The sequence below is a fragment of the Salvelinus fontinalis genome, chromosome 13 (genome assembly GCF_029448725.1).
Source record: "Salvelinus fontinalis isolate EN_2023a chromosome 13, ASM2944872v1, whole genome shotgun sequence".
NCBI lineage: Eukaryota > Metazoa > Chordata > Actinopteri > Salmoniformes > Salmonidae > Salvelinus > Salvelinus fontinalis.
The window spans coordinates 34613420-34640753 of NC_074677.1; the positions used below are offsets into that span (position 1 = coordinate 34613420).

The 27334-nt window shown below is 42.8% G+C and overlaps 1 protein-coding gene across 2 annotated transcripts in view; it reads right to left on the reverse strand.

Annotated features, from left to right (window-relative positions):
- Window positions 1-26970, reverse strand: part of LOC129868493 (neuronal tyrosine-phosphorylated phosphoinositide-3-kinase adapter 1-like) — a 50547-nt gene extending 23577 nt beyond the window's left edge. The window contains exon 1 of one of the 2 annotated variants that reach the window (XM_055942519.1): window positions 26907-26970. In XM_055942519.1, the coding sequence (XP_055798494.1) occupies window positions 26907-26912 (6 nt within the window). In that variant the 5' untranslated portion in view covers window positions 26913-26970. Of the gene's footprint in view, window positions 1-25592; window positions 26524-26906 lie in introns of those variants that run through there. The other variant, XM_055942520.1, reaches the window with a different exon arrangement.
- Window positions 26971-27334: the final 364 nt, after the last annotated feature.

Sequence of the window (27334 nt, forward strand, 5' to 3'; positions counted from 1 at the left end):
CGGAATTAGAATGTAGAGGCTTGCCACAGAATTAGAATGTAGAGGCTTGCCACAGAATTAGAATGTAGAGGCGTGCCACAGAATTAGAATGTAGAGGCGTGCCACAGAATTAGAATGTAGAGGCTTGACACAGTATTAGAATGTAGAGGCTTGCCACAGAATTAGAATGTAGAGGCTTGCCACAGAATTAGAATGTAGAGGCGTGCCACAGAATTAGAATGTAGAGGCGTGCCACAGAATTAGAATGTAGAGGCTTGACACAGTATTAGAATGTAGAGTCGTGCCACGGTATTAGAATGTAGAGGCTTGCAAAAGTAAATGATGTGGGAAAAGATGTGAAAATGAGATATGCCCACAATTTAAACTAATCAAACAATAATTACTGTGAGAAGTATCTCTGGTTATAAAAATAGGGAATGGAGTGGCTAACCATTATAGGCCTACAGTATATTGAGGATCTGTGGTGTCAAAGGACTGTGGCTGTTACTACATTTCCTATTTAAACTCAACCTTGGATGACTTCTGGATGCAGACTTTGCATTCACTGCCATCTGGATTGTTTGTGGGAGACAGTGCTCCCGAGACAGTGAGCCCTACATCATCAACCCCTTCTCCCCCTCCTACTGTCTCCCTCATTTCTGTCTCCCCACCCGTCTCCCATGTCTCCCCTCGTCCCTTCCTCTCTCCCTGCCTCTCTGTCTGTCTCCCTCCTCCCTCCCTGTCTCCACCTGCATCTCCCTCCCTCTCTCCTCCCCCATCCTGCCTCCCAGTGGTGGCAGAGAGAGCACCTAGCTGTCAGGCTGTCTGCTCCATTGGGCCATGGGGCTGCTGTCTGTCACTCCACATTGCTGGCCTGTTACAGGGCTCCACCACACCGCCACACCGTCACAGCATACAGCACAGATCCACATGGCGTGTTATTATGGCCTGACCCCTGTGGCCGTGTTGTGCCGCACGCATTCACAATGTCACTATCACCACACTCTGACACGCCCGGCTGTACGCCGTGGCAGTCTAAAACACTGCAGCCAATCAGTCAAGGAGAGAAGAACCGAGAGGAAGGGAGAGAGATACCGATTGAAAGAGATACAGAGTGAGAAAGAGAGCGAAAAAGGAGAGGGAGAGGTATAGATAGAGAGGGGAGGAGTTGGTGAGGGAGAAAGAGAGACGGTGGAGGAGTTGGAAGGAGGGGAGAAATAAATGGTCCTCTAGAGTAGGATGGGTAGAGATGCATAGACAAGGAGAGAGAAAAGAAGAGGAAGGGAGAGGAAGGAAGACAGCTCAGGCAGGAGCTTGAGGGAGAGAGGAGAAGAGGTATGGGGGAGAGAGGAGAGGAGAGGAGGTATGGGGAAGAGAGGAGGTATGGGGAAGAGAGGAGAGGAGGTATGGGGAAGAGAGGAGGTATGGGGAAGAGAGGAGAGGAGGTATGGGGGAGAGAGGAGAGGAGAGGAGGTATGGGGAAGAGAGGAAAGGAGGTATGGGGAAGAGAGGAGAGGAGGTATGGGGGAGAGAGGAGAAGAGGTATGGGGGAGAGAGGAGAGGAGGTATGGGGGAGAGAGGAGAAGAGGTATGGGGGAGAGAGGAGAGGAGGTATGGGGAAGAGAGGAGAGGAGGTATGGGGAAGAGAGGAGAGGAGAGGAGGTATGGGGAAGAGAGGAAAGGAGGTATGGGGAAGAGAGGAGAGGAGGTATGGGGAAGAGAGGAGAGGAGGTATGGGGAAGAGAGGAGAGGAGGTCTGGGGAAGAGAGGAGAGGGGGTATGGGGAAGAGAGGAGAGGAGGTATGGGGAAGAGAGGAGAGGGGGTATGGGGAAGAGAGGAGAGGAGGTATGGGGAAGAGAAGAGTGGAGGTATGGGGAAGAGAGGAGAGGAGGTATGGGCAAGAGAGGAGAGGAGGTATGGGGAAGAGAGGAGAGGAGGTATGGGGAAGAGAGGAGAGGAGGTATGGGGGAGAGAGGAGAGGGGGTATGGGGAAGAGAGGAGAGGAGGTATGGGGAAGAGAGGAGAGGAGGTATGGGGAAGAGAGGAGAGGAGGTATGGGGAAGAGAGGAGAGGAGGTATGGGGATTAGAGGAGAGGAGGTATGGGGAAGAGAGGAGAGGAGGTATGGGGAAGAGAGGAGAGGAGGTATGGGGAAGGATGAGGGAAGCCGATAAATAGAGACAGAGAGAGAGATCAAGGTAGAGATAAACAAGAAAACGAAATGGGGACAGATTGATAGAGAAAAATAGTGAGATGGAGAAAGAGAGCGAGGGGATGGAGAAAAAAGGAGGCAATAGATAAACAGTGAAAGAGAAAAGGAGCTGGACTGTAAGAATGGGGGAGGGATGCATGTGAAACCAACAAGTCTTTCACACCAGTCACTGCGTGTGTGGTCTCCTAGCAACACTGTCTGCTACTTGTCTCTCTCCAACCGCTAAATATTCACAAAGGGGGATGTTAGCGCTGTCGTTCATGATTATCTGAATGGTAAAGTTAACATGCTAGGGATCCAATTCTACCCCGCTTAATTAGCCTTTCTGTGTACACCTACATTGTGTCTTAATTTCCATAGTATATCTATAATATAGATTCCATACGCTGTGTAGAGAGTGCCATTTTCATATATTCTCCAAATGATACACAGTCATCTTTAAGGCTACCAGTCGATTCCACATACAGTATATGTATTACGAAAATCCATATAGGCCTACTATGAAATTAAATTGGAAGCAACTTTTCCAATGGTGTGATGATGTTATCACGCTGTATTTGGTGTATATCGTTGTGGTAGTTAAGAGAATACAGTGTGTTGAGTCACTGTGATGTATGGTCAGAAAGGAACCCCACAGGGACACTACATGGGATTACTGCCAACCACTGGGCTGCTCACACTAAAACAAATGAATGCAAAGACCTTCATTCATACAATGCATGAGAAATAGAGCAGTATTGGGTGTCAAATGACTGCATGTGACCGGCAGCACTTCAGAATGAAGATAATTGAATAATGCAATGTATGGAATATAGAGTGAGTACAAGACAAGTACAATACAATTCTGAAGGTCAGTGGTGGGCAATTTAGATGGGGTGGGGACCACAAAGAAATCTGAACTCATCATGAGGGGTCGCATTGGCTCAAGAGTCTGCTTACCCACATCCATACCCACACATGGAGTCAGAGTCGGCCCTAGACTTTTGGGGACCCTAAGTAAAATTCTGTTGCAGTTTTTTAACATGACATCTGAGTGATAGTGATGAACAAAATCATTGGGGGCACCTCGTTCTGTAATTCGACCATGATTAATACAAGTTTAGTTAGGTGGCTAGACTAATTTACCAATCTGCAAAATGTTAGCTGACATGAGCTAATTGAGTGACTGTCAGTATCTGACATAGCAAGAGAAAACCTGCTGATTCACAACCACATTTAGAAATGGCACCCTGTGTATTCTTCTATTCTAACTCTCTACAGTTAGTTGAGTCCCCCCCAAAAATAAATAAATGAATAGATCCTCTGACATTCCACAGAGGTATTCCCGAGAATACTGGGGGAGGAGGACCAATGAAAATGTACTGTTAAAATGCATGAGGACTTAAAAATACAATTGACTAAGCTGACTAAAACTGATATGGTAGGCAGTATAATCTTCAATTTCTGTGTGATAATTATGACAAACTCAATTTTACCAGATCAATAAAATTAGATTAGAAAGAGAAAGCCACTGAAACAAATTAAACTGAGAGAGTACACTTTTAAATAAAAACATTGGATGCTGACCCTAACAAAGTTCACTGGGTATAGTCACCTAGTTCAAAGAACATACAGACTCGTACACACACGCGCAAAAACAAGCACAAACACACGCGTATGCACGCACACCACACACACACACACACGTACAAACACACTGTATATAAACACACTACACCCTCCTTGGTTGGCATATCCCTCTTCCACCCCTGCATTGGCTGCTCCAGCCAGCCCAGTCAACGACTGCTTCTCTTCCTCTGCATTGTACAAACTGAGTGAACAATGAATCTTTCATTGAGTTGGAACCAAAAAGATACTCAAAATACCTTCCTCCGTCCTCACATATATTTCTGTCTCATTGCATTATGTGAAGAAAAGCCAATAGCAGAGCTCTGTGTGTGTGTGTGTGTGTATGTGTGTGTGTGTGTGTGCGTACTCGCGTGTGCGTACGTGTGTACAGTGCCTTGCAAAAGTATTCATCCCCCTTGCCGTTTTTCCAATTTTGTTGCATTACAACCTGTAATTTAAATAGATTTTTATTTGGATTTATGTATCAAGCCCCTAAATAAGATCTGGTGCAACTAATTACCTTCAGAAGTCACATAATTAGTTAAATAAAATCCACCTGTGTGCAATCTAAGTATCACATGATCTGTCACATGATCTCAGAACACCTGTTCTGAAAGGCCCCAGAGTCTGCAACATCACTAAGCAAGGGACACCACCAAGCAAGCAGCACCATGAAGACCAAGGAGCTCTCCAAACAGGTCAGGGACACAGTTGTGGAAAAGTACAGATCAGGGTTGGGTTATAAAAAAAGATACAAAACTTTGAACATCCCATGGAGCACCGTTAAATCCATTATTAAAAAATGGAAAGAATATGGCACCACAACTGCTCCTCTCCTTGTTCGGGCGGCGTTCGGCGGTTGACGTCACCGGTCTTCTAACTATCGCCGCTCCATTTTTCATTGTTCCATTTGTTTTGTCTTGTTCCCCGCACACCTGGTTTACATTCCCTAATCACACTGCATATATATATTCCTCTTTTCCCCCCATGTCTTTGTGTGGAATTGTTTTGTTTTGTGTTTGTTGTATCGTGCCAATCTGTTTTTTTTCACCCTGGGCATTGCCTGTACCCTATTTGGGGAATTATTGGTGAACCTTATTGTTATATTATTGATGGTATTTTGCGCTTGTCACTTTTGCCGGTTGGCTTGAGTGGTAGCTGTTTGCGCCTGCCTGTTTGTTGCTCTTGACTAATAAAGTCGCCTGATCACTTATTCTCTGCTTGCCTGCACTTGACTCGAATGACCAGTAGTGAAAACCCTGACAACAACAAACCTGCCAAGAGAGGGCCACCCACCAAAACTCACGGACCAGGCAAGGAGGGCATTAATCAGAGAGGCAACAAAGAAACCAAAGATAACCCTGAAGGAGCTGCAAAGCTCCACAGCAGAGATTGGAGTATCTGTCCATAGGACCACTTTAAGCCATACACCCCACAGAGCTGGGCTTTACGGAAGAGTGGCCAGAAAAAAAGCCATTGCTTAAAGAAACAAATAAGCAAACGCGTTTGGTGTTCGCCAAAAGGCATGTGGGAGACTCCTCAAACATATGGAAGAAGGTACTCAGGTCAGATGAGACTAAAATTGAGCTTTTTGGCCATCAAGGAAAACGCTATGTCTGGCGCAAACCCAACACCTCTCATGACCCTGAGAACACCAATCACACAGTGAAGCATGGTGGTGGCAGCATCATGCTGTGGGGATGTTTTTCATCTGCAGGGACTGGGAAACTGGTCATGAGGAATAATGGATGGCGCTAAATACAGGGGAATTCTTGAGGGAAACCTGTTTTTGTCTTCCAGAGATTTGAGACTGGGACAGAGGTTCACCTTCCAGCAGGACAATGACCCTAAGCATACTGCTAAAGCAACACTTAAGTGGTTTAGGGGGAAACATTTAAATGTCTTGGAATGGCCTAGTCAAAGCCCAGACCTCAATCCAACTGAGAATCTGTGGTATGACTTAAAGATTTCTGTACACCAGCGGAACCCATCCAACTTGAAGGAGCTGGAGCAGTTTTTCCTTGAATAATGGGCAAAAATCCCATTGGCTAGATGTGCCAATATGTACTTATAGAGACATACCCAGAGAGACTTGCAGCTGTAATTGCTGCAAAAGGTGGCTCTACAAAGTATTGACTTTAGGGAGGGTGAATAGTTATGCACGCTCAAGTTTTCAGTTTTTTTGTCTTATTTCTTGTTTGTTTCACAAAAATATATATTTTGCATCTTCAAAGTGGTAGACATGTTGTGTAAATGAAATGATACAAACCCCCAAAAAATCTATTTTAATTCCAGGTTGTAAGGCAACAAAATAGGAAAATTGCCAAGGGGGGTGAATGCTTTCGCAAGCCACCGTACACTTGCGTGCATAGTGAATTAGTGTAACCTTTTTGGAGTATGTGTTTAAGGCCAAAACCATACTGTATATTACCTTATGATTCTTTCCTATTTTTGCAAGCAAATTAAAATTACAGTAAACTAGTCGTGCTCTCTCTTTCTCTCTCCCTCCCTCTCTCTTGCTCTACCACCATGGTATAGTCAACATACAAAGGCACTCAATGACCTCCCTCTCCCCTTCCCTCCCTCCTGCCCTCCATTCCCTACCCCAACCTGCCGTTGGCTTCATCATCTCTGGCTGGTATCTGCAGTAACCAAGGTGACTCAGTACACATGAACATTCACTGGCCACACACACACGCACACACACACACACACACACACACACACACACACACACACACACACACACACACACACACACACACACACACACACACACACACACACACACCCCCGCCCCCCCCCCCCCCCCCCCCCCCACACACACACACACACACACACACACACACACACACACACACACACACACACACACACACACACACACCCCCGCCCCCCCCCCCCCCCCCACACACACACACACACACAGACACACACACACACACACACACACACACACACACACACACACACACAGACACACACTGTGCTCAAGAAAATTCCAAATGGAAGAGAAGCTACAACAACCCCAGAGCTCCAGACACACACAACCACCTCTACTGTCTCAGACAATACCTTAGTGCTGCTCTGTGAGAGAGAGAGAGAGAGAGAGAGAGAGAGAAGAGAGAGAGAGAGAGAGAGAGGAGAGAGAGAGAGAGAGAGAGAGAGAGAGGAAGAGAGAGAGGAAGAGAGAGGGGGAGAGAGGGAGAGAGAGAGAGAGAGAGAGAAAGAGAGAGAGGAAGAGAGAGGGGGAGAGAGGGAGAGAGAGAGAGAGAGAGAGAAAGAGAGAGAGGAAGAGAGAGAGGAAGAGAGAGGGGGAGAGAGGGAGAGAGAGAGAGAGAGAGAGAGAGAGAGGAAGAGAGAGAGGAAGAGAGAGGGGGAGAGAGGGAGCGAGAGAGAGGAAGAGAGAGGGGGAGAGAGGGAGAGAGAGGGGGAGAGAGGGAGAGAGAGGGGAAGAGAGGGAGAGAGCGAGAGAGAGAGTGAGAGATATAGAGGGGGAAGAGAGAGAGAGAGAAAGAGAGCGAGAGAGAGAGAAGGGGGGACGAAGAGAGTGGAAGCGAGAGAGAGAAAGAAAGTTGAGAGATAGAGGGGGCAGAGAAGAAGAGAGAGGAAAAGAGAATGAGAGAGAAGGGGGAGAGGAAGAGAGAGAAAGAGAGAGGAAGAGACAGAGTATATACTGCCACTGAAAGCTCAGCATGTGTGGTACAGTATGTGCATGATGAGAGGCTTGGCACAACAGCACATCACACTCCTCAGTGACACCAATGGGTTGCTGCTGAGTCTCTCATACAACAGGATAACTTGCCCTTGAGACACAGACACACTCTGCCTCAGCTGCCTCTGTGAGCCGAAATTCACACACTCCAAATGACCAGGCCAGCTTGACCTGCTGCTGGTGACCTGCTGCTGGTGTCCTGCGTTGCCATGGGCAATTTGGTATCCACCATCATGTCATACACACACAGACAGGAACACACACAAACACTCACTTACTTGCACTCATGCATGCACACACAAAAAAACAGCACATCATGCAAAGAAACACACACTGATATCCCTCCCACCTCTAAATCTCTGGGGAGCATCTGGTTGAGTTGAGGCTGGTTGAGGGTACTTCCTGTGACTACTTCCTGTCATGTGCTGTCTGTGCAACTGGGTTCATCCCTCTCAGAAGGCATGTGAGTGTGGAAAGGACGAAGGTCTGTGTGTGTGTGTGTGTGTGTGTGTGTGTGTGTGTGTGTGTGTGTGTGTGTGTGTGTGTGTGTGTGTGTGTGTGTGTGTGTGTGTGTGTGTGTGTGTGTATGAGAGAGAGAGGAGAGAGAGAGAGAGAGAGAGAGAGAGAGAGAGAGAGAGGGGAGTAAGAAAGAGAGAGAGAGAGAGAGAGAGAGAGAGAGAGAGAGAGAGAGAGGGGGGGAGTAAGAAAGAGAGAGAGAGAGAGAGAGAGAGAGAGAGAGAGAGAGAGAGAGAGAGGAGTAAGAAAGAGAGAGAGAGAGAGAGGAGTAAGAAAGAGAGAGAGAGAGAGAGAGGAGTAAGAAAGAGAGAGAGAGGAGTAAGAAAGAGAGAGAGAGGAGTAAGAAAGAGAGAGAGAGAGAGAGGAGTAAGAAAGAGAGAGAGAGGAGTAAGAAAGAGAAAGAGAGGAGTAAGAAAGAGAGAGAGAGGAGTAAGAGAGAGAGAGAGAGAGAGAGAGAGAGAGAGAGAGAGAGAGAGAGAGAGAGAGAGAGAGAGAGAGAGAGAGAGAGAGAGAGGGTTGGTATCAGTAATGAAAATGGTAAAAATGCAGTTCCTCAGGGAGAACGGGGCGCCCCGTACTGCTGAAGCCTAAAGACACACACTCCTGAACACTAAGCCAGCATCCTTTCCCAAACAGGATCTGACTATCCTATCGTCTGATGCCAATTTCCCTGCAACATTGCCCTGCGCCCTCCTCGATACTCAGAAATCTTTTGTATAATTCAGAGCATTTGTTTGTTTTGTGACCAATCAAAAAATTATGAAAATATAGGAAACATTGAAAAACATGGATGCAAATGTGTTTTTAGGCAAACCTACAATGCCTCTGAGATCATTAAAAATGTAGTAGCATCATGAGGCAATGAATCAGGACTATGTGAAAAATACATACAACATGATACACAGTCATGTACACTTTCATTTCTACCATCTCCCAAAATTGCCATCATGTTCTGTCTGAGAAGACACCAATGTCTAAGAGTGTGTCTGTCTGTCTACTGTAGTTGAGGTCTATTTCTGAGTTAAATATATTTACATACTGTGTAGCAAACCCAGATGAGATGAGATCCATGACAATTAACACAGTATTTGGAGAAGATAGAGCCCTACCCCTGGGGGGGTGTACCCTTTGACCTCTTCTGAAGTGGAGCGAGCAGCAAGGAGCAGTGTTTCTGTAATGTTTACCTGTTTCTGGGCCAGCCAGCGAAAGAGAGGAGAAAGGGATGCTACTGGAAGGAGGTCTGCTGCTCTGCACTGCCTTCCATGCCTGTTTCGCTCCCTCGCTGTTGTGTATGATTCATGTTCCAATAAACCACTTCTTTGAAACATTTATGTGGTTTTACTTGTTTTTCTCCTATCGCTGCCCTCTTTTGTTCCTTTCAACTGCCTCTTTTCCCCCCAAAAAATCTGCACTGTTGCTGAGCAGGAATCATATTCTAAATCTACCTCTCTCCTCTCTCTCCTCTCTCTCCCTCCCTCTCTTGTTCACTACAGTCTAAATAGTAGATTAACCCTTTCCCCTTCATTTATCTTCATTTATGCTGGATGTCAGCTTTGTGCAGTTCAGTGGGTGAATGGCTTTTATTGCTGGCTCCAACAAAATGGCCTTAATCAACACAACACTAACACTAATCACATTATGGTCATTTCAACCAGCATTCTACTGTAAGGCATATTGTACTGTGCATCCAATTTGCAAGGTCAACTCGACCAAATCACAAATAGATGTTGGACTAGTCTCGCTGCCAGACTCATGATACAGCGACTGATGTTGCAAGATACTAATGTTGGACTAATGTCTGCGCGGAAAAAGTATAGTGTTTAATAAATGAATGTCTGGGTTTCGATCAGACGGAGAGGAGCTCATCCACACACGCTGAGTTCTCAAAGAGGAGAGAAGAGGTGGGGGCTGTTGTTATGAGAGACATACACATCACAATATCTCATTGAAACCCTCATCTCTGTCAAGTTTATTGCCATATAAAGACAGTTATTATGATTGATCTAGACTTCCATGTGACTCAGAATCTTACATCATTTGGGAAGATTCTGTGTAGGGTAACTTTTATTTTATTATAAGTTATATGTTTTTAGGGATTAGATCAGCTTTAATATTGCAGATAGATTGTAGCTTCCATCAATGTAATTGTCTGCATCACTTCCAATCCCCCATATATATTGTATATATATACCCCATAATGACAAAGCGAAAACAGGTTTTTAACCTGTTAACAACTGTATTAAAAATAGAAATACCTTATTTAAATAAGTATTCAGACCCTTTGATATCCTGTTTCCATTGAACATCCTTGAGAGGTTTCTACAACTTGATTGGAGTCCTCCTGTGGTAAATTTAATTGATTGGACATGATTTGGAAAGGCACACACCTGTCTATATAAGGACCAACGGTTGACAGTGCATATCAGTACAACCAAGCCATGAGGTCGAAGGAATTGTCCGTTGACCTCTGAGACAGAATTGTGTTTAGATAAAGATCTGGGGAAGGGTACAAAAAAATGTCTGCAGCATTGAAGGTCCCCAAGAACACAGTGGCCTCCATCATTCTTAAATGGAAGAAGTTTCAAACCACCAACACTTTTCCTAGTGCTGGCCACCCGACCAAACTGAGCAATTGGGGGAGAAGGGCCTTGGTCAGGGAGGTGACAACGAACCCGATGGTCACTCTGACAGAGCAACAGAGTTCCTCTGTGGAGATGGGAGAACCTTCCAGAAGGGCAACCATTTCTGCAGCACTCCACCAATCAGGCCTTTATGGTATAGTGGCCAGACGGAAGCCACTCCTCAGTAAAAGGAACATAACAGCCCGCTTGGAGTTTGCCAAAAGGCACCTAAAGACTCTCAAGCCATGAGAAACAGATTCTCTGGGTTAATGAAACCAAGACTGACATCGTTGGCCTGAATGCCAAGCGTCACGTCAGGAGGAAACCTGGCACCATCCCTACGGTGAAGCATGGTGGTGGCAGCATCATGCTGTGGGGATGTTTATCAGCGGCAGGGACTGGGAGGCTAGTCAGGATCGAGGGAAAGATGAACAGAGAAAAGTACAGAGAGATCATTGATGAAAACCTGCTCCAGAGCGCTCAGAACCTCAGACTCGGGCAAAGGTTAACTTCGCGACAAGTCTCTGAATGTCCTTGAGTGGTCCAGCCAGAGCCCGGACATGAACCTGATAGAACATCTCTGGAGAGACCTGAAGATGTGCAGCAATGCTCCCCATTCAACCTGACAGAGCTTGAGATGATCTGCAGAGAAGAATGGGAGAAACTCCCCAAATACAGGTGTGACAAGCTTGTAGTGTCACACCCAAGAAGACTCAATGCTGTGATCACTGCTAAAGGTGCTTCAACAAAGTACTGAGTAAAGACTTTGAATACTTATGTAAAAGTGATATTTCCATGTTTTTGCTTTGTCATTATGTGTAGATTGATGAGGGAAAACATTTTTTTATCCATTTTAGAATACGCTGTAACATAACAACATTTTGAAAATGTCAAGGCTACCTGCCACCACCTGCCGCCCCACATATATATACAGTACCAGTCAAAAGATTGGACATGGAATAATAGTGAAGACATCAAAACTACAAAATAACACATATGGAAACATGTAGTAACCAAAAAGTGTTATACAAATCAAAATAGATTTTAGATTTTTCAAAGTAGCCACCCTTTGCCTTGATAACAACTTTGCACACTCTTGGCATTCTCTCAACCAGCTTCACCTGGAATGCTTTTCCAACAGTCTTGAAGGAGTTCCCACATATGCTGAGCAGTTGTTGGCTGCTTTTCCTTGCTCGTGTTTCTTGGCCCAAGCAAGTCTCTTCTTCTTTTTGGTGTCCTTTAGTAGTGGTTTCTTTGCAGCAATTAGACCATAAAGGCCTAATTCAAGCAGTCTCCTCTGAACAGTTGATGTTGAGATGTGTCTGTTACTTTAACTCTGTGAAGCATTTATTTGGGCTGCAATCTGAGGTGCAGTTAACTCTAATGAACTTATCATCTGCAGCAGAGGTAACTCTGGTTCTTCCTTTCCTGTGGCAGTCCTCATGAGAGCCAGTTTCATCATAGCGCTTGATGGGTTTTGCGACTGCACTTGAAGAAACTTTCAAAGTTCTTGAAATTTTCCGAATTGATTGTCGTTTCTCTTTGCTTATTTGAGCTGTTCTTGCCATAATATGAACTTGCTATTTTACCAAATAGAGCTATCTTCTGTATACCACCCCTACCTTGTCATGTATGGACCGTATTCTATACTATCTATTGCATCTTAGCCTATGCCGCTCTGACATTGCTCATCCATATATTTATTTGTTCCCATTCCTTTACTTAGATTTGTGTGTATTGGGTATCTGTTGTGGAATTGTTAGTTATTACTTGTTAGGCATTGCTGCACTGTGTCACGGCTGTTGAAAGGAGTGGACCAAGGTGCAGCGAGGTGAGCGTACATTTTCTTTTTATTCATAAAAGTGACACCGACCAAAACAATAAACACTACAAAACCAAACCGTGACACTATAGGCTATGTGCCCTAATCAAAGTCAACATCCCAACAAAGACAGGTTGAAAAAAGGGCTACCTAAGTATGGTTCTCAATCAGAGACAACGATAGACAGCTGCCTCTGATTGAGAACCACACCCGGCCAAACACAAAGAAATAGAAAACATAGAAATAAATAAACTAGAATGCCCACCCTAGTCACACCCTGGCCTAACCAAAATAGAGAATAAAAACCTCTCTATGGCCAGGGCGTGACACACTGTCATAACTAGAAGTACAAGCATTTCACTACACTCACAATAACATCTGCTAATCACTTGTATGTGACTGTCACGTTCCTGACCTGTTTTCCCTTGTTTTTGTATTTATTTAGTATGGTCAGGGCGTGAGTTGGGTGGGTTGTCGATGTGTGATTTTTATGTTGGGATTTTGTGTGTTCGGCCTGGTATGATTCTCAATCAGAGGCAGCTGTCTATCGTTGTCCCTGATTGAGAATCATACTTAGGCAGCCGGGGTTTCACGTGTGTTTTGTGGGTGTTTGTTCTTGTGTCAGTGTTTCGCCACACGGGACTGTCACGGTAGTTATTTTGTATCGCATATTGTTTTGTTATATTAAATCACTATGGAAACTAACCACTCTGCGTATTGGTCCGATCCTTCTCGTCTCTCCTCGTCCGAGGAGGAGGAAGAAAATGACTATCGTTACAGTGACTAATTACATTTGATTTGATTTGACAATACATCTGATTGGCTCAAACGCATTAAGAAGGAAAGAAATTACGCAAATGAAATTTTAACAAGGTACACCTGTTAATTGAAATGCATTCCAGGTGACTACCTCATGAAGCTGGTTGAGAGAATGCCAAGAGTGTGCAAAGCTGTCATCAAGGCAAAGGGAGGCTACTTTGAAGAATCTCAAATATAAAATATGAGTATATTTAAATATAATATAAATATATGTATTGATTACTACATGATTACATATGTGTTATTCCATCGTTTTGATGTCTTCACTACTATTCTACAATGTAGAAAATAGTAAAAATAAAGAAAAAAAACCTTGATTGAATAGGTGTGTCCTGTATATTTTCAAAGAAGAGTGGATCATCATTATTTGGACCGTATAGGTTAATGAGCTATATCTGTTTATGGTCCAATAACATATTTAAAATCATCCATCTACCTTGAGGATCTGTTTGGACAATTTGCACATTCGGATCAAAATTACTATTAATTAATATCATCACCCATTTTTAATTTCTTTGCCCATGGGAGAAGTATATTCCCTCCCAGTCCTTTATCCACACAACTTCATCTAAAATTGTTGAATGAGTTTCCTGTAAAAAATAGATATTATATTCCTTCTCTTTTAGCCAGGTAAACACTGATAGTCTTTTCTTATTATCTGCTAAGCCACTACAATTATAACTAGCTATACTTATTTCACCATTTACCATAATGAGACACAAGTTTCAAATGAATTTATCATAATATATGTTTGTAAACTTATCATTAAAAAGTACCATGGTGAAGCAGATCAACAGCCAAAAGCATTTCCATCGCCCTCACCCCAATTTGCATTATATACAGTATAGCTAATAAAATATATAGAAAAAATCCTGCTTATTTATTTTTCATAATTAACAACTAATATTTGTAATAATTTAGGTGGTTAATGCAAAGGATTGTTACCTCTAACCAGGATTGCCATTACAAAAATTACATTTTTAGCAAACAATTATTGTAATTCATCCTACATTGTCCTTAACATCTTTACTCCCTAGCAACAGTTGTGGGATACACACACACACACACAAACACACACACACTGTCACGCCCTGGCCTTAGTATTCTTTGTTTTCTTTATTATTTTAGTTAGGTCAGGGTGTGACATGGGGAATGTTTGTGTTTTGTTGTTTTTGGGTGATTCTATGGTAAAGGGGTTGTTGGGTGTAGTATATGGGTTTGTGTTGAGTACATGTGTCTAGCGTTGTCTATGTATGTTTAGTTGTCTAGGAGAGTCTATGGTTACCTGAATGAGTTCCCAATTAGAGACAGCTGATTTCGGTTGTCTCTGATTGGGAGCCTTATTTAGGGTAGCCATAGGCTTTCATTTGTTGTGAGTAGTTGTCTATGTGATACGTTTGTAGCCTGTGTGTGCACATCGTTGTTTAGCTTCACGATCGTTTTCTTGTTTTGTTTAGTTCGTAAGTGTGTTTGTTTCGTTTGCCTTCTTCTTCAATAAAAAGGAGATGGCTTATTTTCCAAATGCTGCGTTTTGGTCCGTCAATCCTCCACACGATCGTGACACACACACACACACACACACACACACACTCAACCCCTTTCTCCCACAAACAAACATAAACTCAGATTCTCAACAGTTGTTCCAACCCAGAGCCCAACTCAAGAAGGGACTTGATTTACGAATGCATATACAGTTGCAGCTGTTTGAGACGAAAGGCAAAACTGAGCAAAAAAGTCAAAAAATGGGTAGATTTGATTAACCATTTTCAGGTCCTAGATGATAGAGGTCAGATATATCCCGTTGCCCTGAAACACCCACACATGCTCCCCCGTTGTTACCATATTCCCAAGCATCTCTGTGCAGTCAGACCTTTGATTATTTTGTGCCACCAGGGCCACAATAATATGCCCCCTCTACGAGTGTGACCCCCTCCCAATGGGTTACTGCAGCTAGTGTTGCCAGCACTACCTGGTTGGGGGCACCCCACCGGCTAGGTACAAGGTCGTCAAGGTTCTCATTAGCAGCTTTGAGAATTTCCTTATATTATGCTCTCCCATCAGGGGGCTCTGGCTTTGCAGGACCAACCCTGCCAGGCAGGCTCAGATTCTTGAGCGGGCGGTGCTGCTCTAGAAGGTCTCTGACCACATTCATCTTTCTGATTTGGCTGCATATAGGCTACTTACAGTAGGCCTATAAACAGATAAGGACTTCTCCTTAGTGTAGTATGGGTTGCTCAGGTGGGTGTCTAGGGTATAGGGTTGGGGAGCGTTCCATCATGATAGGAAAATAAATAAATAAACTATATTTATCATTTATTTTCAAATGTATATCCCATATCTGCACAAAAAAGCGCTCACTCACAACCCCTGCTCACAAACACACATGGGCTCTGGGATTTGCAATCGCTATCCTTTTTCACTCACTTAACTCCACACTTTTCCAAACACAAAAACACACACCCCACCTTCCATCACAATACATCTGTACATACCCACATACTGAGCCTTCAATGTCCTCTCTGTTTTATTACTACCATGTTGATTGAGTACTTTTGTGTTCCAGTCCCTTATATTTGAAGATGTATTATTTCGTTAATTATCCTTTCTTCTAATGCTGTTTTATCAATTTATGAAATACTATAAATGGAGAGTCTAATATTAACTATTTTACAACGTTCCCTATCTAGAATGGTATAGTGTAGTTGTAGTTTATTTCTTTAACAATTGTTTTTTTATTACAATCCCTAACATGGCTAGTATTGGCTTTTCCATTATTCGACTCCTCTATGGGAACTTTGTAATATTTAGAATAGCCATCGAGTCATCTTTGTGTCTCGGAACATTTGTATCAATATACAGTTTATTGACTATGAGAGCCTCACGTTTCCCTTTTATTCTATTCTCCTTGAAGATTGGGAACAAAACTTTGCGCCTTTCTTCAATTTCCTTCGGGAACTGATCATTCATGCCTCTTTTTGTGTTAGCAAGTCTTTAACCATTATTTTATCTTTAAATAGCAAATTTGGCAACGATTGGGCGCTCATATCTCAGTCCTCTCTGTCCAAAACGGTATACACATTCTAGTTGGATTTTGTCAACAGCTTTGCGTGGGATCTGAAACGCTGTAAGGAGGAACTCCCTCACTACACCCTCAGGAACTTCTCCTTCTTTCTCTTGGATACCAGTAAGTACCAGATGTTCTCTCCTAGATCTAGTCTGTATGTAAATTAAGGCTCTCAGAAAGATGTTCTCCTTTTTAAGTTTATTTACATCAGTTTCAATCTTATTGACTGTCCCTTTTAGCTCGTTTGTTTCTTTCTCCATTGTCACAGCTTTTTCGTCACTCATCTCGAGGCTCGCCTCCAACTCCTTTATATCTTCACTAACTAATTCAAGTATGCCCAGTTTGTCATTTATCAATTTTAAAAGATCAGTTTTCCACCCTTACCATTCCTGTTGGTGAAAAGCTTAAATCGTCTGTGTCCGTCAAGGAGTCGCGTTTTCTTTTGGAGATTGATTCTCCATCATGTTTGGGTGTTGCTTGTTTTTGTAATATTTGTCGATACATTTCTCTACCCTTATGATTTGTTTTGTGTTGTTATCCAGGTTATTACCTACCAGTATGTGAAGTACAAATATTTAGTCTAACTTACAGATATTGAATATTATGTTTTTATATTGAGGTGAACTGCACTGCTGTGTTCAGTCCGCCATCTTGTTCCTCTTATTCCTTAACTTAATCTACTAACAAATCTGGGAATTATCTTGATCCAGTGAGCACCCCACTCCTCCTCCCATCCGTCCTCAGCTTTAGAGAGGACTACAGCTGGACTCCACAGTCACACTACAGTCTGTGCTATTACTACACCTGCTCTGGTTCCTTTACCCACACTCACAGACTCTCTCTCTCTCTCTCTCTCTCTCTCTCTCTCTACCCCTCTCTCCCGCTCTCTCTTTCTCTCCCTCCCTCCCCACAAACAGGGCTCTGAATCATACTGTATATAATCATACTGCTCACACTCTGGTCCAGTCAAATTCAATTTTGCGTTTCCAGGACATCTGCAGTAAAAGATTCATCGCGGATCAGCCAGATCAGGAGCCCGGCAGTGCGGAACTCTAGTGGTGAAATGAGCTTTAAATGTGAGCATCTGCCATGTCTGTCTGACACTCGTCAGTTCCTCCCTTCATCTCTCTCGCGCTGTCTTTCTCTCTCTCTCTGTCCTCTCTTTCTCTTTGTCCTCTCTCTCTTGTTGTCCTCTCTCTCTCTCTCAGTGCTCTCTCTCTCTCTCAGTGCTCTCTCTCTCTCTGTCCTCTCTCTCTCTTTGTCCTCTCTCTCTCTGTCCTCTCTCTCTTTGTCTCTCTTCCGTCTTTCCCTCTGTGAGCCTTTTCTTGCCCCCTGTCTGTCAGGCTCATTTGAGTATCCCTCCATCTTTCAATCACTCAATATCTCTGGAATCCCACTGCATGTCTGTGTCTGATGGAACGTCTAAGCCTCCTCAGGCAAATGGCCAGATAGTGGGCTCTCTCTCTTTCCCTCTCGTTCATTACAGTGGACCCTTTCGTTTTCCCTCATAGTCATCATCACCAGTTTTACACCTACAGTGCCTTCAGAAAGTATTCACATCCCTTGAGTTTTTCCACATTTTGTTGTGTTACAGCCTGAATTTAAAATGGATTAAATATTTTTTGTCACTGGCCTACACACAATACCCCATAATGTCAAAGTGGAATTATGTTTTTCAAAATGTTTACAAATTAAGAAAAAATTTAAGCTAAAATGTCTTGAGGCAATAAATATTCAGCCCCTTTGTTATGGCAAGCCTAACTAAGCTCAGGAGTAAACATTTGCTTAACAAGTCACATAATAAGTTGCATGGACTTACTCTGTGTGCAATTATAGTGTTTATCATGATTTTTGAATTACTACCTCATCTCTGAACCCCACATATACAATTACAGTATATCACAAAAGTGAGTACACCCCTCACATTTTTGTAAATATTTGAGTATATCTTTTCATGTGACAACACTGAAGAAATGACACTTTGCTACAATGTAAAGTAGTGAGTGTACAGCTTGTATAACAGTGTACATTTGCTGTCCCCTCAAAATAACTCAACACACAGCTATTAATGTCTAAACCGCTGGCAACAAAAGTGAGTACACCCCTAAGTGAAAATGTCCAAATTGGGCCCAATTAGCCATTTTCCTCCCCGGTGTCATGTGACTGGTTAGTGTTACAAGGTCTCAGGTGTGAATGGGGAGCAGGTGTGTTAAATTTGGTGTCATCGCTCTCACACTCCCTCATACTGACTGGTCACTGGAAGTTCAACATGGCACCTCATGGCAAAGAACTCTCTGAGGATCTGAAAAAAAGAATTGTTGCTCTACATAAAGATGGCCTGGGCTATATGAAGATTGCCAAGACCCTGAAACTGAGCTGCAGCACGGTGGCCAAGACCATACAGCGGTTGAACTGGACAAGTTCCACTCAGAACAGGCCTCGCCATGGTCGACCAAAGAAGTTGAGTGCAGGTGCTCAGCGTCATATCCAGAGGTTGTCTTTGGGAATTAGACGTATGAGTGCTGCCAGCATTGCTGCAGAGGTTGAAGGGGTGGGGGGTCAGCCTGTCAGTGCTCAGACCATACGCCGTACACTGCATCAAATTGGTCTGCATGGCTATCGTCCCAGAAGGAAGCCTCTTCTAAAGATGATGCACAAGAAAGCCGGCAAATAGTTTGCTGAAGACAAGCAGACTAAGGACATGGATTACTGGAACCATGTCCTGTGGTCTGATGAGACCAAGATAAACTTATTTGGTTCAGATGGTGTCAAGCGTGTGTGGCAGCAACCAGGTGAGGACTACAAAGACAAGTGTGTCTTGCCTACAGTCAAGCATGGTGGTGGGAGTGCCATGGTCTGGGGCTGCATGAGTGCTGCCGGCACTGGGGAGCTACAGTTCATTGAGGGAACCATGAATGCCAACATGTACTGTGACATACTGAAGCAGAGCATGATCCCCTCCCTTCAGAGACTGGGCCGCAGGGCAGTATTCCAACATGATAATGACCCCAAACACACCTCCAAGACGACCACTGCCTTGCTAAAGAAGCTGAGGTTAAAGGTGATGGACTGGCCAAGCATGTCTCCAGACCTAACCCCTATTGAGCATCTGTGGGGCATCCTTAAACGGAAGGTGGAGGAGTGCAAGGTCTCTAACATCCACCAGCTCCATGATGTCATCATGGAGGAATGGAAGAGGACTCCAGTGGCAACCTGTGAAGCTCTGGTGAACTCCATGCCCAAGACTGTTAAGGCAGTGCTGGAAAATTATGGTGGCCACACAAAATATTGACACTTTGGGCCCAATTTGGACATTTTCACTTAGGGGTGTACTCACTTTTGTTGCCAGCGGTTTAGACCTTAATGGCTGTGTGTTGAGTTATTTTGAGGGGACAGCAAATTTACACTGTTAAACAAGCTGTACACTCACTACTTTACATTGTAGCAAAGTGTCATTTCTTCAGTGTTGTCACATGAAAAGATATACTCAAATATTTACAGAAATGTGAGGGGTGTACTCACTTTTGTGATATACTGTATCTGTCAGGTCATTCAGTCGAGCAGGGAATTTCAAACACAGATTCAACCACAAAGACCAGAGAGGCTTTCCAATGCCTCGCAAAGGGCACCTATTGATAGATGGATTAAAAAAAGCAGACATTGAATATCCCTTTCAGAATGGTAAAGTTATTCATTACACTTTGGATGGTGTATCAATTTACCCAGTCACTACAAAGATACAAGCATCCATAAAACAGTTAAAGAGTTTAATGACTGTGATAGGAGAAAACTGAGGATGGATCAACAACATTGTAGTCAGTCCACAATACTAACCTAATTGACAGAGGGAAAAGAAGGAAGCCCGTACATAATTTGTTTTTCTTCAAAAACATGCATCCGGTTTGCAACAAGGCACTAAAATAATACTGTAACAAAATGTTTCAAAGCAATTCACTTTTTGTCCTGAATACAAAGTGTTGTGTTTGGGGGAAATACAATACAACATATTACTGAATACCAGTTTCCATATTTTAAAGCAAAGTGGTAGCTGCATCACGTTATGGGTATGCTTGTAATCGTTAAGGACTGGGCAGTTTTTCCGGATAAAAAAGAAACGGAATGGTGCTAAGCACAGGCAAAATCCTAGAGGAAAACCTGGTTCAGTCTGCTTTCCACCAGACACTGGTAGATGAATTTACCTTTCAGCAGGACAATAACCAATAACACGAGACCAAATCTACACTGGAGTTGCTTAACAAGAAGACAGTGAATGTTCCTGAGTGGCCGAGTTAAAGTTTTGACTTAAATCTACTTGAAAATATATGGCACGGACTTAAATTGGTTGTCTAACAATGATCAATAACCAATGTGATAGGTCTTGAAGAATTTTGAAAAGAATAATGGGCAAATGTTGCACAATACAAGTGTGGAAAGCCTTTAGAGAGTGTGAACACTTATGTAAATGAGATATTAATGTATTTAATTTTCAATACATTTGCAGAAGATTTTAAAAACATGTTTTCTCTTTGTCATGATGGGGTATTATGTGTAAATATGTGAGAAAAATATGTATTTAATCAATTTTGAAATTAGGCTGTGACACAACAACATGTGGAATAAGTCAAGCAGTATGAATACTTTCTGAAGGCACAACACTATCCACGCCTGTGTCGCTGTTTGCATCCTACTCATTGATATCTTGAAATGGATGTCAAAATGAATGAGAGGGTTCCTACAATGCTGCTGAAACATGTGTTTTTCATTCATTTATTTTCAGCTGCTCAATATAGAGAGGGTTCATTAGGTCCATCGACTCCACTGTAACTGTCCTTTCTTAGGTGGATGGTAGCATTAGCAAAGAAGAAACTGAATTCTGTGACATTCAGGGAGAAAGGGTTCGGTGGGAATGTGTACTTTACTAATGCATTGGCCACCTTAGTAGGAAGAGAAAGATTTAGGCTGTGTGTTCTAATCCACAACCACTATGAGTTGCTATAGATTATCTTGTTGCTATAATCACTAAACATTGGAGGAGTTTAGGGACTTTGGGTAAGGATGATGATACTTTTTCTTCCATTTTACCTTTATTTAAATAGGAAAGTCAGTTAAGAACAAATTCTTATTTACAATGACAGCCTAGGAACAGTGGGTTAACTGCCTTGTTCAGGGGCAGAAAAACTGATTTTTACATTGTCAGTGCAGGGATTTGATTTAGCAACCTTTCGGTAACTGGCCCAAAGCTCTAACCACTAGGCTACTTAATGCTTTTAAGTTTTGTTTTGAACAATATTGTAGGATATATTGGTACCTATAGCACCCTCTAATAATATAGACACACACAGACAAAAAGCAGACAAAGATAGGTCTGTGAATTGTGTACTGTACGCTTTCATTACAAAAACAACTATTTCATAATGTTATGCCTGACTTAAAAAAAAAAATAAAGCTATGCAAACATGCTTTTGTAAAGACAGTTACCAAAAAATCAAGATGTTTTATGTCATGTGACACACACATATATATCTACATGGAGATTGATTTTCATATATAAATATGATCAAATCCCGACATATACATGCACATTTACATTTATAGTATAATACCATTATGTATGTAAACTTCCACAATAGCATAAAATCATCAAACAAACACAAGCGAGTAAGAAGCAGTTTGCCATCTTGATGCCAGTCAATTTAGGTATTGCACTGGAAGTTGATGTTAAATTCAACTGACCAGAAATTAAATGAAAATGACCAGAAATCAGACATATATTACTGCACATGTACACTCATAGGAACATACAGTTGAAGTCTGAAGTTTACATACACCTTAGCGAAATACATTTAAACTCCGTTTTTCACAATTCCTGACATTTAATCTGAGTACAAATTCCCTGTCTTAGGTCAGTTAGGATCACCACTTTATTTTAGGAATGTGAAATGTCAGAATAATAGTAGAGAGAATGATTTATTTCAGCTTTGATTTATTTAATCACATTCCCAGTGGGTCAGAAGTTTACATACACTCAATTAATATTTGGTAACATTGCCTTTAAATTGTTTAACTTGATGGCACAGTGGTCTAGAGCACTGCATCGCAGTGCTAACTGCGCCACCAGAGTCTCTGGGTTCGCCCCCAGGCTCTGTCGCAGCCGGCCGCGACCGGGAGGTCCGTGGGGCGACGCACAATTGGGCTAGCGTCGTCCGGGTAAGGGAGGGTTTGGCCGGTAGGGATTTCCTTGTCTCATCGCGCTCCAGCGACTCCTGTGGCGGGCTGGGCGCAGTGCATGCTAACCAAGGGGGCCAGGTGCACGGTGTTTCCTCCGACACATTGGTGCGGCTGGCTTCCGGGTTGGAGGCGCGCTGTGTTAAAGAAGCAGCGCGGCTTGGTTGGGTTGTGCTTCGGAGGACGCATGACTTTCGACCTTCGTCTCTCCCGAGCCCGTACGGGAGTTGTAGCGATGAGACAAGATAGTAATTACTAGCGATTGGATACCACGAAAATTGGGGAGAAAAGGGGATAAATAAATAAATAAATAAATAAAAAAATAAAATAAAAATTGTTTAACTTGGGTCAATCGTTTCAGATAGCCTTCCACAAGCTTCCCACGATAAGTTGGGTGATTTTTGGCCCATTCCTCCTGACAGAGCTGGTGTAACTGAGTCAGTTTTGGTGGCCTCCTTGCTCGCACACGCTTTTTCAGTTCTGCCAACAAATTTTCGATGGGATTGAGGTCAGGGCTTTGTCATGACCACTCCAATACCTTGACTTTGTTGTCCTTAAGCCATTTTGCCACAACTTTGGAAGTATGCTTGAGGTCATTGTTCATTTGGAAGACCCATTTGCGACCAAGCTTTAACTTCCTGACTGATGTCTTGAGATGTTGCTTCAATATATTCACATAATGATGCCATCTATTTTGTGAAGTGCACCAGTCCCTCCTGCAGCAAAGCACCTCCACAACATGATGCTGCCACCCCTGTGCTTCGCGGTTGGGATGTGTTCTTCAGCTTGCAAGCCTCCCCCTTTTTCCTCCAAACATAACGATGTTATTGTGGCCAAACAGTTCCATTTTTGTTTCATTAGACCAGGGGACATTTCTCCAAAAAGTACGATCTTTGTCCCCATGTGCAGTTGCAAACCATAGACTGGCTTTTTAATGGTGGTTTTGGAGCAGTGGCTTCTTCCTTGCTGAGCGGCCTTTCAGGTTATGTCGATATAGGATTTGTTTTACTGTGGATATAGATACTTTTGTACCTGTTTCCTCCAGCATCTTCACAAGGTAATTTGCTGTTGTTCTGGGATTGATTTGCACTTTTTGCACCAAAATACATTCATCTCTAGGAGACAGAACGCGTATCCTTCCTTAACGGTATGACGGCTGTGTGGTCCCATGGTGTTTATACTTGCGTACTATTGTTTGTACAGATGAATGTGGTACCTTCAGACATTTGGAAATTGCTCCCAAGGATGAACCAGACTTGTGGAGGTCTACTATTTTTTTCTGAGGTCTTGGCTGATATCTTTTGATTTTCCCATGATGTCAAGCAAAGAGGCACTGAGTTTGAAGGTAGGCCTTGAAGTACATCCACAGGTACACCTCAAATTGACTCAAATGATGTTAATTAGCCTATCAGAAGCTTCTAAAGCCATGACATCATTTTCTGGAATTTTCCAAGCTGTTTAAAGGCACTGTCAACTTAGTGTATGGAAACTTCTGACCCACTGCAATTGTGATGCACTGAATGATAAGTGAAATAATCTGTCTGTAAACAATTGTTGGAAAAATGACTTGTGTCATGCACAAAGTAGATGTCCTAACCGACTTGCCAAAACTATAGTTTGTTAACAAGATATTTGCGGAGTGGTTGAAAAACGAGTTTTAATGACTCCAACCTAAGTGTATGTAAACTTCCGACTTCAACTGTACATACAGTTGGAACTTGTGACAGGACATGGAATTGGATTCAGTCACATAAATTGTTAGCCTCCAGACATGTGTAGACATCATTGTACATGTGGAGTTTCTTATCATGTGGAGCTTCTTATCTTTTCATTTTTATCAAAGCTTCCTTCCCCAAGCTAAAACTCCTCACTACACCCTGGTATTCAAATAAAATTGATTATACGTTTTGGCATAGAATATGCTTGTATAGAAAAGCTCCACATGACAAATGGCTGCAGTCACAGTCACACAAATAACTTACAGATAGTATATATTGGAATCCCCCACCCAACCAAACTCCCTCCTGTAATTTAGTAGGCCTACATTCTGTGTTAATGTGTCAGTCTGCAATACAACTATTTTAGCCTGAAAGGTGTATCTGAGTGAGTACTCGTCCCGTCTCAGCGTATCCAGCACTAAAATGTTACACACGCCACGCCCCCACGCCTCTGTTTGTCCAATTTAACGACCAGCTTGATAGATGCATTCTGTACATGTGGCATATGCATTCTCACGCTGTCATTGAATGTGTTTGAGACGAAATTATATTAGCTAAAGCACTGATATCGAAATAGCTTCATGAACTCAAAACAAATTATCATCCCAGCCAGACGAGCACACCCCCAACCCCAACACCCCAAAGACGCGCGCATGATAAACCCATTCACCTGACTACGCGCACAGACGCGGTGCGTAGGCCTAATGTCTACACATTTATTCACATAAACAACAGAAACAATGTCATTATTATGAATTCCAACGACGCTGTCGATATGTTTACGCGATGACCACGTCTGATAAGAGGTTTTCTGACAAAGCCATCCGTTAAAATATGATTAGAAAGATACCGTGCATGGGCTCCATCATCACAAGTCAGCTGCTGGACTTTTTGTTTTTCTGGGAAATATTTACGAGCACTAGTCACGTCACGACTGAAGTTAAACGCACAGTACTAAAACCTGGGATACGTTATCTTTATAGTTCTATCGCCAATAAAGCAGACATGCTGACTAGAGTTTCTGTGGGAAATGGCATATCATACAAACACACGATATATCATCTACTAGGCCTACTTGTGCTACAGCAGAAATTGCATACATGTCAATTATTGTGGAAAAACACCTTACACCGACCTCTAGCTCCTATTTACATTGACTTCACATGCAATATTACAGTAAGGTATGCTATATGCAATAACATATTTAAGGGATCTGATTTCATCTATGGTGTTTGGGGCAACATTTGCTGTTTTCCTATAACATGTTATGGGAAATGAAGGTAAAGGCATTACCTTATAGAAATACTGATGTATGGCTTGGCGCAGGGGTAACTGCCGATATCCAGTAGTAAAATCAGACAACAACAAAACCACGCCGGGATGTTGATGATGACATTGCCGTCTTCGTGGAAGAACGGTAGAAAAAACACTTTTCCAGATGTGTCAAGAAATACTGAAAGATATAATAAATAAATGGGGCGGATCTGAGAGGATTGTCGGTTCTTGTTTACATGAACAGCGTTTCCCTCTTTCAACCGATTAAACCGGCACTATACCCTAAGAAATCTGATTGAAATCCATGGTGCAGTTCATTGCGACGTTATAAAATGTTCCTCTCCAAAAAACAGAGGGATAAACCCCATTCACAAATAAAATAATGTAATGCTATTAAATTATGCGCCTTTTCGGAACCATCAGATGAAACATGGATGGCTTAGGCTAAAAATAACACCAGCACAAATAAACACAGACATTTCGGTTCAAGCAGTGCGCTACCAGATATTTGCATTTATATTCATATGCATAGCTGTCCAGAAGAGGCCATTGGTTGATAAAAAAAACGGATGCAACGAGGCAGGTTTATGAAGATTATATAATGCGCGTCTCGTTCAATCCGATGTGACGTCGTTTTTTTCGATGGTCGAGTCGACATATCTGCCCGCCTGACCGAGTAGCCTACGAATTTTCTATACGTCGTTTTTTTCTAAATGTATATGTCTGCCCTTTTCTCCACCTCTATCAACTGACTCGGCTCCAGTAGGCTATTTACAATTTCGTCTGCGGACTCGTTGCAGACGTAAGCAGACTGACAGCGTGTGCATTCCTAAACGCACATCCCCAATAGCAGCCCATCTTCACCTTAGAAACTGACAGACATAGGCTACAACATTACATTCACACATAAAATAACAAACGGCTTGCGAAAAGCACATTGTGCACGGGTTGACATGACACATATTCACACCAAACTCATTGAACTTCAACAGACAGGGTCCAAAAAAATCTTCAGAAATACATTAAACCATTTCAGGACTTGTACCAACTTTGCCGACTAGCCAGTAATAGCCTACTTATGAACAGTTTATTACAGGTATTAACCCTGTCACTTCATTAGGCTAGTCCTATTTCCCATTTCGAGTTCTGTATTTTCAATATTGTGAACTGTAAACTGAATTGGGATTGAGTTAAATTGGGATTTTGTCGGCGGTGGAAGTGTCCCAAAACTGTTTAACATTCCACTATGATCTTTTTTAAACAGATAGCCAGTCTATTCAATTACCATTCTATAACAGTTGCCTATTTAGCCTAAAGTTCTCTAATGCTTACTTTCATGTTGGTATTCCTTCAATCCCGCCTAGTTTCTCCTCTCCATCCCATCACTCTCCTCTTAATCTATAAATAGAAGCACCTTTGAAAATGGCTGCACCATCATCACTGTCTTATATGCCAGGTTGGCATGTGAGAAGGGAAATATGTAGAAGATGTATTCTCAGAAGCTGAACACTGTCAGGGTGTAACGGGATACCAAAGAGTCTGAGAGCAGTTTTGCAGTTATGTTCTATTTATTTCCTACAAGTTCGCAATTCTAAAGTTCAGGGGGGACTGGAAAGGGGAATGGAAACAATAGCAAAGTATGTAATCTGTCAGCAGGCTTTCCGCCTGCAATTAGAGGTGTTTGGAATGTTCACTCAGGATATGAGCTGCCTGGGTGCGGCGCTGTTCAGCGGCTGTGGTGCTGAATCTAGATGGTCTTC